This window comes from Zingiber officinale, chromosome 8A, assembly GCF_018446385.1.
Source record: "Zingiber officinale cultivar Zhangliang chromosome 8A, Zo_v1.1, whole genome shotgun sequence".
NCBI classification, from domain to species: Eukaryota; Viridiplantae; Streptophyta; class Magnoliopsida; order Zingiberales; family Zingiberaceae; genus Zingiber; species Zingiber officinale.
Genome location: NC_056000.1, coordinates 38,227,768 through 38,239,066, shown reverse-complemented (window position 1 = coordinate 38,239,066; position 11,299 = coordinate 38,227,768). Strand labels below are relative to the sequence as shown.

The 11,299-nt window shown below is 42.9% G+C and overlaps 1 protein-coding gene across 1 annotated transcript; it reads right to left on the bottom strand.

The window, feature by feature from the left end:
- Positions 1-3,877: 3,877 nt before the first annotated feature.
- On the bottom strand, positions 3,878-4,780 carry LOC122010697. The gene has a single exon (XM_042567199.1). The coding sequence runs from the start codon at positions 4,778-4,780 to the stop codon at positions 3,878-3,880; it is 903 nt and encodes a 300-aa protein (XP_042423133.1).
- Between the last annotated feature and the right edge of the window lie 6,519 nt (positions 4,781-11,299).

The window sequence follows — 11,299 nt, the reverse complement described above, 5'->3', positions numbered from 1 at the left end:
AGGCAGCGGGTAGAAGTCATTTGGGCATGCCTTGTTGAGGTCTCGGAAGTCGATGCAAACTCGCCACTTGTTACCTGGCTTCAAGACCAACACTACATTTGCGAGACAACTCAGGAATTACACCTCCCGTATGTGGCCAGCCTCCAGCAACTTTTCTATTTCTGCCCGGATGATCAGATTTTGTTCGGCGTTGAAGTCTCTCTTCCTTTATTTTACCGGTCGAGCGTCCATTCGGACGTGAAGTTTGTGTTGCGCAACGCTCGAGGAAATCCCGGGGAGCTCGTGCGTTGACCACGTGAATACGCCGTGGTTTTGCTGGAGACAGGCGATCAACTCCGCCCTCTGTTCCGCTTCCAGATCGGACGCTATGAAAGTTGTTGCTTCCACTCGGCGAGGATGGATTTGGATTTCCTCATTTTATTCATAGACTAAGGAAGAAGGCTTTTCAGTAATAGCACAAACCTCTAGCCGCGAGGTCTTTCACGCGGACCTGACCTCAGTTTTGACCATCTCGACATAGCATCGCCGAGCGGCCAACTGGTCACCCTTGACTTCTCCGACTTGGCCATTCACCGGGAATTTGATCTTTTGGCAATAAGTTGAAACTACTGCTTGGAACTCATTGAGGGACGACCACGATGAAGTATGTGGTTCTGGTCCTCCTGAGCGGCTCCTCTCCGAGCGATATGGCCAACTTGGTTTGGCAGATCGGCAAAACCTCGTTGCCCGTGAATCCATACAATGGGGTCGTCATTGGTAGCAGCTCGCCTCGGTCGATCTAGAGCTGATCGAAATCCTTCTTGAAGATTATATTCGTCGAGCTCCCTATGTCAACAAAAATTCGGTGGATAGTATAGTTAGCGATTATCGCTCGGATGATGAGAGCGTCATCATGGGGGACTTTAATGCCTTCTAGGTCCCGGGGTCAGGGGAGGGAGATCGTCGGCGATAGCCCCTTGGGGCTGGCCGGGCGATCGGCGTTAGACCGCGACAGTCACGGGTGTTGTGTGGCGCCGACTGGTGGAAGAAATAGAACATAGGTGTCCATACCTTACACTTTGATGCCTTTGGGCAGTCGAAAGGCACATGTTGTACGGTATGCACCCTCCTTTCTTGGTGGGGCCGGTCTTCAACTCTCGGCCCTTTCGGTGGTTGGTGGTTGGTGGTTGCTCGACGGTTGCGTTTGGTCATCACTGAGGGCTCGGCTGGTGCCACCTTCCCTCTTGCTGCCTGGGCTTCTTCCACGTTTATATACTTATTAGCCTTCTTGAGCATGTGGTCGTAGTCGCGAGGTGACTTTCTGATAAGCGATCCGAAGAATCCCCCTCGACGAGCCCCTGTGTGAAGGCATTCATCATAGTCTCGGATGAGACCGAGGGGATATCCATTGCTACCTAATTAAAGCTGGATGTACGCTCGGAGGGTTTCTTTCGGCCCTTGCTTCAAGGAAAATAAACTGACGCTTGTCTTCTGGTAGCGCCTACTGCTTGCGAAATGGTATAGGAAGGCTGTTCAAAAATCCTTGAAGTTTTGTATCGATCTGTCCGGCAATCTTCTGAACCATCGCTGTGTCGATCCGGAGAGTGTGGTGAGGAAGACTCAGCACTTCACCCCATCCGTGTACTGGTGAAGCGTAGCTGCGTTGTCGAACTTGCCTAAATGATCATCCGGGTCTGTTGATCCATTGTATTCTCCGATTGCTAGAGAAGCGTAGTGCCTTGGCAGTGGGTCACGCAATATTGCTTCGGAGAACTGGCGATTGATCCGTTCGGGAGACGTGTCGCCTTGAGGTGCCTTGCCTTTTCGAGCGTCCCGAACAGGCACTTCATCTGAAGAGAACCCCCGCTCTTGATTTGCCTGCGTGATTTCCGAGGGCGTTTGGAACAGAGCCCAGTGGAATAGTATCGGGGCGGGCGGTGCCTCTCCATGGGTGCTGGTCGACCCTTTGTTTTGTCCCCAGATGGAGAGCTGTTTCGGCCGATCCTCGTGCGCCGCTCGGCTCCCCGATGTCGATTTTGTCTGCTGCGCCAATCGATCGACTAGTGCCTTTTGCTGTTGCTGCTCAACTATCTTCTGGGATCTAGCCTGTACAAGCATGTTGAGCTCCTCTTGGGTGAGCGTCACGGTGTGAAGTCGTTCAACGTCTTTCATTTTCTCGGCTCAGATGCAAGTTGCGTTCCCACAGAAGGCGCCAAATTTGATCATGTCCGAGGGTCAAGGTGATGGATGCCGGGGGACATGGCGCTCCTGTTGACCGTTAGTGGACTCCGAGCTGGAGGATCCTGCAATCACAGCAGCGTCAGTGCCGAGCCAGGGAGGGGTTCCTCGGCGATGACCCTCTGACGCTCAAATCAGTCTCCGATGATGTGTGAGCAAGGAAGCTAAGAAGCAGAGTAACAGTGTAACTACAGTAGAAGTTATGCATACCTCCATCGAAGCTTGGGGTCCTTTATATAGGGCTCCGAGGGCGCGCGTGCACGCTCCTCGAGTCAAAGCTTTTCCTGAAAAGACATGTCAGGAAAGCGTCTCTAACACCATACCTCAATGACCCGAGCATATCTCTAACATAATAGTGGAAGCTTCCGTCGTACGATCCTCTGCCTGTCCATGCCGCCAACCATGTCGTCTGTCAGTGGCACAAGTTCCCACAAGGATATCGGTTGATCCTCCTTTTGTCTATTAGTGGGACGAACGAGATGGTCATTCAGCTAACCCTCAATCGTCCGAGTGGTCTGGCCTTTGGGCCGAGTGGAGTGGCCGCTCGGCCAACATTCCACTGTCTGAGCTCCGCTGTTGTGCCGAGCTATATCTGAGTGACTGCTCGGTTGCGATTCCGTTTCGCCGGTTCCGAGGTTCGATGTAAGTCCGAACGAACTGGCTGCTCCACATATGCTTCGTCGGCACATGATTCTCTGAGCGTCCGAAGCTCAATATACGATCGAGCTGTGGTAACATCGGATTGATATCGACTTGGCTATCCTTCACCCTGATCGGACAAGTGAGTTATCCCACCAACCAACGATACAGAAGCGTTGACCATCAAAAATTTAACTTTCACTGACAATGATCTTTTAAGAGATGGATCCTTATCATCGGATCATCTACTATTTAGACTTGATATAAATTTTGAATGGTCAAAAATAAATATATATATATATATATATATATATATATATATATATATATGGTCAAAATATATATATATATATATAAATAATATTAAATTAAATTTATTCATACTTAAAAGTCAACCTCCAAATCAAACAAAAGAAATAAATCCATAAAACAAAGTCAATTGAACATAAATAAATGGTTTTTTTTAAAAAAAATATGAACAATCTACAATGTGGAGAAGCTATAAAATTCACTTGCAATTTAACTTAACATGATTTCTTGTACTTGTTTGCCTTAATTAATGTTCATTAAATTTAGTGGGGATGGAGATTCGTATTAGGAGTGTCCATAGTTTTATTAAAACTTTAATGAACTATTTTTTTTAAAAAAAAACATAATATATTGATATATTTAAATTTAGACTGAGTGAATTTTAATAGTCTCCTAAAATATAACGATATATTTATATTTATATTTAAAAAAATAGTAATTTTGATTTTAAAATGCTAATTGCAGCGTTTTTTTTTTTTTTGGAAATTGCAAAAAAGAAACAATCTGTTCTTTCCGTACGTAACAATTCTAGGGTTTGCAGCATGGGTCTTCTCACTGAGTTTGAAGCGATCGGCCGCTGAGGCGCTGACGACTGTTGCTAGTAACTTTTCCTTTTCTTCCAAAACCGAAGCAGCAACTTACACTACTTTGATTTTGCAAGCTTCGCCGGCGAGGGGCATAAGCAAACTCATGCAGTAGTGCCTAGCAAGTTTTACAGGCTGAGACTCAACGCCGTCTTCACGTCGATCCTCCACGCACTGCCGCCGCCGTCCAGCCTCCACGCGTCGCACGGGGCCGCCAACGACGATGCCCTCCCCGTCGGCCGAGCGTAGTGAACCCGCATCCTGCACGTGAACGCCCGGCACGCCCCCGACGCAGGCACCGCCGCCCGTGCCACAAACCCCACCCGCACCTCGTCTGCCCCCGCTCTGCCTCCACCGCCAACCACGTCTGAAACAGCGCCCGACACCATCCGCCGGTACGCCGCGTTGGTCCACGTGATCCGGTCTCTCTCGTCGGACACCAACCCGGGGCAGTCGTCCGCAGCCAGCGCCGCCCGCACTGCCTCATCGCTCCTCCACGCGACCTCCCCGTCCCTCCACGTGTCCGTCACACACTCCACCGTCACCCACGACCCCACCGCCGTCAGCGGGCGAGGCACCCTCGCCGCCGCCTCGCACCCCATCCACGCCGGCACAAGGAGTGGACGCTCAGTTCCAGGAGATTGGCGTTCCGCCAGGTCGTCCCGCTTCTCCTCCGCCACCGGCATCAGCGCAAGCGTCACGATCGTGGGCGAACAAATCATCGTACTGGTGGTCGTGGAGGAAGACGACGCCGAGGAGGTTGACGCCTTCCGATCATCCTTAGAAGACGGCGAAGGCTTCGCCTCCACCTTCCTCGCCTTCCTCCCTCCGCAACGGTCGCCAGTACTCTTCCGCCCCTTCTTCCTTCCTACAGGCGACAACTCCGCGACAACGGAAGCAGCAGCCGGGGAACTAACGGCCGGTCTGGGGGCGATTGGCCGGAATCTGAGCATGATCCGGCCCATCTTCCAGGTCGCCTCGGCGTCTCCGCCTCCGTACATGGCGAGGCAGCAACCGCCCCTCCGCTCCATCTTCAACCTCGATCCCTCCGCTAGCGGAAAAAGGGCGGAGTAGGTTAAATAGGGCGACGGAGCCGACACGTGTCCAGATCAGCACGTGTTCGGATGCCTTCTCGGGACTCTCATTGGCTGGGAGCGGGAGTGACAGGTGGCGGTGGGAGGAACCTAGCTCACGCGAAGAGCGGGTGGGAGTGTCCGGCGCCAGTGAAGTGACACCGCGTGTCCAAGCGGACGTACGAGCAACACGTCGGCAGGAGAGTTGGACATCCAATTTCGTGAACCATGAGCTCCTTCCTTCGCGTATCTGTACAAGTTAAAAATAAAAAGCCTCACACCTCAGAGATATATATATATATATAAAATAAAAACTTCTCATCTCTTTCATATTTTAAATTATAAATAATTTAATTTTATAAAATTTAAATTCACAAATTAATAACAAAATAATATGACATAACTTTTTTTTAATATTTTATTTGTTTAAACAGAAATAAAAAAAATATTTAATAAAAAATACGAAGAAATGACTAGGATGGTAAACAAGCCGAGATAAATTTTAAGATATTCAAACTTATTTGATAAGGTCATCGAATCATATCGAACCGAGTTTAAAATGAATTAATTTTTTAAAATAATTCTTCAGCTTGATTTATTTTTTTATGAAATTGAGTTTCTTTAAAGTTTAACTTGAATTTGATTCGTTTAGATATTATCGAACTTTCAATTCAAGTTTGGTTCAATTTTAACTTGAGTTTGGTTTGAACTTGATTTGAACTTAATTTATTTAAATATTATCGAGTTCTCAATTTAAATTTATTTGATTGTTTGAAAATTTTAATTATTTGATTGATCATTAAATTTGATAATTTAAATTTATTTATTTATTTTATTATTTATTTAATATATTAAAAAATTATTAATAAATTCAAATTATTAATATTATTCATGAATATTATTAACGATATTAATAACCTCTTCAATCTTATGTATTTAATTAAGCTTTATACATTAAACAAATATAAATATGTTTTTATCAAACTAAATATACAACTTGTTTACGGTTGCTTCATTTATCGGCTTAAAAATGATGGTCCCTCTTTCGAAATTAACGAAGGAGTAAGGAGCTCCTTCGTAGCACAATGGGATGTTCTTAGAGTTCGGAGAGAGATCGGACACGTGGAGCGGAGCCCAGCGTGGTATGTGAGTGGGTGAACGAGGAGGGTCCACGGCTGTTGCTATTATTGTTTGGGAGATAAGGTGGATCCTCTCGGCTTTAATGGAGAAAGCGAGAAATTTCAAAAAAGGTACACGTGGCATCTCTGATGGCGACATGATCCATCAAGGAAATGGATGATGACGTCGTCTCCTCTGTGGATCGTCCGTCAGAGGAAAGATGATGGTCTCATACTACCTAACAGTTTACTCGCCTCCTTATTGGTCCATATGTGAGAAAAATTTGGGGATATTCATGTGTCCCATTAGTTTCAAGGTGATAATTTTATTTTAAAAAAGTTATAAAAGGTCAATTTTCGACGAATATATACTTTTTGGAAGAAAAATCATCCTCTATTCTCTTAACAGTCAGTTATAAATTACCTATAATTTATCCTTCTTATAATCGGGAAGCAAAACTAAGAAATATATTTGAGAAAAACATAATATCTTTACTACGATACGTGAAAGATATTTTTTTAATCTTTAAATCTCGTATTAAAAAGGACAAGGCGCCCAAAAAAAAATTGAAAAAAGGATACTTTATTTTAGATTTTATTTTTAAAACAGTAAAACAGTTTACCTCTAGATTAATCGAATTACGTAAACTATATTTAGTCAAAATTATTTTATATTAATTAAAATGATTATAACATTGATTAAAATTATTTTTAAATTAATTAAAATTGCACTAATATATTTATAGCAGGTTTAATTAAAAATATGTAACAATTTAACTAAAATTGTTATGGTAGAAATTAAGAGAAGGAAAAATTAATTGTATTATTGAATCTAAAATTAATTGAGAAATAAAGAGTACAAGTCTTTTATATAGTTAATTATAAGAAAAAATCTAAACCCTAAACTGAAAAGGTAAAAGACTAAATTATCCTAAGACTATAAACAAATAATTCTAATAGATTATATAATATAAATTATATAATCTAATATCCCTCTCAAACTCACGATGCTATAGTTAGAATCATTAAGAGTTTGTCAGATAAAAATCAGAAGCGCGAAGCGAAATGAGTCTTGTAATCATATCAGCAATCTGTACCTTTGAAGGAACAAAAGGCAATGTGATGGTGTCAATATGAAGATAGTGACGAGTAATGTGACAATCAATATCAATATGTTTCGTCCGCTCATGAAACACTGAATTGCGTGTAATTTGAATAACACTCTAATTATCACAATATAATGGAGTAGGTTGATGAAGAGAGATACTCATATCCGCAAGCAACCAACGCAACCAAACTATCTTACAAGTAGTTGAGGTCATGACACGATACTCAGCTTCTGTGGAAGATCTAGAAATAACATCTTGTTTTTTACTCTTCTAAGAAATTAGGGAATCACCAAGAAAAACTCAGAAGTCAGTGGTAGATTTGCGATCCATAGAATCACCAACCCAATCCGCATCAGAGTATGAACGCAGCTCAAGAAATGAAGTAGAAGGAAATAAAAGGCTTTGAAATTGAGTACCCCAAAGATACCTGAGGATACGAAGAATAACAACCCAATAAACTGTAGTTGGTGCGGCGACAAATTGACTAACAACATGACAGCATACGCAATATCTGGACGAGTCACGGTGAGATAAACTAAGCTTCCAACAATAGTTTTGTACAAACTAGGATCCGGCAAAGGTGAGTCATTAGATGGAGAATATCGAGCATTAGTCTTAATAGGAGTATCAACAACTCTATTATCAGTAAGACGAGCACGCTTAAACATATCAGATATATATACTTTGACTAAAATAAAAAATAACCTTTCGAGGAATAAGCAACCTCAATTTCATTAAAATCATCACCAATAATAATTATGTCATCAACATATAATGATAAAATAATACAACCTGCACTCGTACATCTAACAAACAATGTTGAATCATGATTACTAGGATGAAAATCAAATGAAGTAATCACTGTAGAGAACTTCTCAAACCAAGCACAAGGTGCTTGTTTGAGACCATAAAGCACTTTACGAAGCCTGAAAACTTCACCAGGTTGGTGTGAAATGTTGGTACCCCAAGGTTATTTTGATGTGATCAAATAAGTTAAGTTAGGTCCTGTTGTATTTAACTCTGTATCTAAGTGTGCAGGAACTTAGGAGAACAAAAAGTCGAGCAAAAGACGCAGCTAGCCAGAAGGACAGCACGGGAGAGAGAACGGACGGGCTCAGTGCGTCTGAGGGACGTGATGCTACGGAACAATACACCGACGATGAGAAGAGAGCGTGCGGTGTTTCCGAGGGACGAGAAACCGGAGCGGAAGATTGCTTGAGGAGCAAAAGACGCAGCTAGTGAGAAGGTCGGCACGAGAGAGACCCGACGGGCTCGGTGCGTCCGAGGGACGAAGAGCTGCGGAAGAGTACGCTGGCGAACGAGAAGGAAGCACACGACGATTTCGATGGACAAGAAGTTGGAGTGGAATCTTGCTCAAGGAGAAGACCGGAAGTTGGGTTCGGGTGAGCCCTATTCCGGATGACCGAAATCACCCAAGCGAACGGAGCCAGAGCGGAAGATCCGGACCGAAGCAAGCAGAGCCGAAGCTGGAGGCCCAGAGAGAAAGTCAACTAAAAGTTGCTTTTCCCCTTCGGAGTACCTGGAACCATTCCGGGCACACGGAGCATCACGAAATAGTCCAGGCACCCGAAACACAAGTTTTAGCCATTTTGACGTGGTCTTTAACTATTACGTCGGGATAAGTTTTTATCCCACTCCAGACGCCCAGACCAAGGCTATAAATACAGCTTTGGTCCCAGTAGCTATTAACAACAAGCATTCTTGCAACAACACTTGTACACATCTCAATTTTTGTTTAGCTTTTTATTTTATGTGCTTTCACTGCTGTAAAGAGGATTCTCCGTCTAAAGGAGAAACTAGTGCTACTCTATTCCTTGGATTAACAATCTCCCCAGTTGTAACCAAATAAAACCTCTGAGCCTCTGTTTTTCAATTTATTTATTATTTAATGCAAGTGTTCTTTAATTAAATTATTTGTCCGAGAAAGGTTCTTTTGTATGATTTTGTACAGGGGTTATTCAACCCTCCTTCTAGTCGGCCGCCAAGAGTCCTAACATGAAATACCAGGAGGAGGTGTCATATAAACTTCTTCATGAAGATCACTATTTAGAAATGCATTCTTGATATCCATCTGAGATATTCTCCATCGACAAACAGAAGCAACGACAATCAGAGTATCAACAGTCATCATTTTTACAACAGGAACAAATGTTTCCTCATAATCCATGTCATACTCCTGAGAATAACCTTTAGCAACAAGATGAGCTTTGTATCATTCGATAGATCCATCAGATTTAGTTTTGATCTTATATACCCAACGAGAATCAATGGTATATTTTCCTGGTGGCAATGGGGTCAAATCTCATGTATGACTCTGATGCAAAGAAGTTAGTTCCTCAGCCATAGTACTCTTCCAAAGTGAGTTACAAACAGCTTCTCTATAGGATACGAGCTCAGAAAGACAATGAATAAATGCAACAAATGAAGCAAAAGAATAAAAATAACAAGATTAAACAAAATCTGGTAGTTTAGTAGACTTACGAACACAAATGGATTGACGACGATGGAGAAAAAAATCATTCGCAATCTCAGGAGATGATTGAGTGGTGGCAGAAGGAGGAGCATGTGGAGCGGATATCTCGGGAACCAAAGTACTAGATTCAGTTGAGCCACCAGTAAGAGATATAGGTGAAGCTTCCTTAGTGTCGGTATTGAAAGAATTAATGCAAAGTAGATCTGACTTTGTCATATTATGGGAACTAGCAGGAATAGAAAAAAATGAAATATGTTCAAGAAACACAACATGATGAGAGACATACAATTTTTGACTAAAAGGATCAAAGCAACAATATCCTTTTTTACTAACATCATAACCCAGAAAGACACAAAGAGTAGACCGAGAGGCTAATTTATTACGTTCAACATGTGGACAAAGGACGAAGCAACTACAACCAAAAACACGCAAAGAGAAGTAGAGAGGAGCATGTCCATACAATTTTTCAAAGGGTGACAAGCCTGATTGTGTGAGGTTGGAATTCTATTAATCACGTGAGCAGCGGTAAGAATTGCTTTCCCCCAAAAGGTACTAGGAACAATGGCAGACAATAAAAATGAATACAATGTTTCAACAAGATACCTATGTTTTCATTTAGCCATACCATTTTGTTCATGAGTATATGTACATGAGATTTGATGAATAGTACCATCAGAAGCAAGTAACTATGAAAAATGATTCAAAGTGTATTCGCCCCCCAAATCACAACGAAAATATTTTATGACACTAGAATGTAGAGTTCTCACAAGATCTCTAAAGTTATTGAAAATGATAAAATAATTAGACTTATGCTTCATGAGATAGACCCAAGAGTAACGAGTGCAATCATTAATAAATGAAACATAATACTTTGAACCCCCTTTTGTAAGAATAGGAGAGGGTCCCCATGTTGGGACCTTGATGCCCGCTAAAGGGGGGTGAATAGCGACTCACCCAACGTTTGCTTCCTACAATGGTTAGTATGCACAGTGGAATACAAAAACAAATACTAACAAGAAAAAACAAACCTAACACGTTGATTTAATGTGGTTTGGAGATAAAGCACCTACTCCACGGTTATCTGTAAAGTGGACGATCCTGATATGTCGGTGGATGACTCTTCGGGAAAACCTTTGGCTAGCTCACATAGCTCCTTGTGGGTGGAGAAATCTCGCCACAAACTCGCACAAGCACGCTAGGCACACAAGAACACTTTGGAGACTCTAATAGGGGTTAACCACCTCTATTTTCATCAACCATGGCCAAGCACCCCGAACTCTCGTAAATAGAGCTCGGGAGAAAACACCTAACTGTGTTTCCCACCACCAGTTGACTAGTAAAACCAGCAATCGACTGGTCCTAAGTGAAATTCGACTGTTACAAGCCAATGATCAACTACCAGTTGACTGATGAAAACACCAATCGGATGCTACAGTAATGTTGCAATACTGCTACAGTAACACTACCATAGCGCTACAGTGCACACTAAAATTTTACCATTAGTACAATCTCTCATGCACTCGTCCTTGCCCGCACAACCTAGACCTAGTCTTCTAGCCTCCTCTATCAGTCTTGTGTCCCTTGGATGCCTCCCCATCCTTCACACCTTGCATTCTGGAGCTTCCATTAGCCTTGTCATCATTGTTGAATCTTCACGGCCAAGAGCCACGCTCCGAGACTTCATCCTTTGTCAAGTCACACTTAGACTTACATTGCCAAGACTACATACTTAGACTTACACCGTCAAGACTCACCC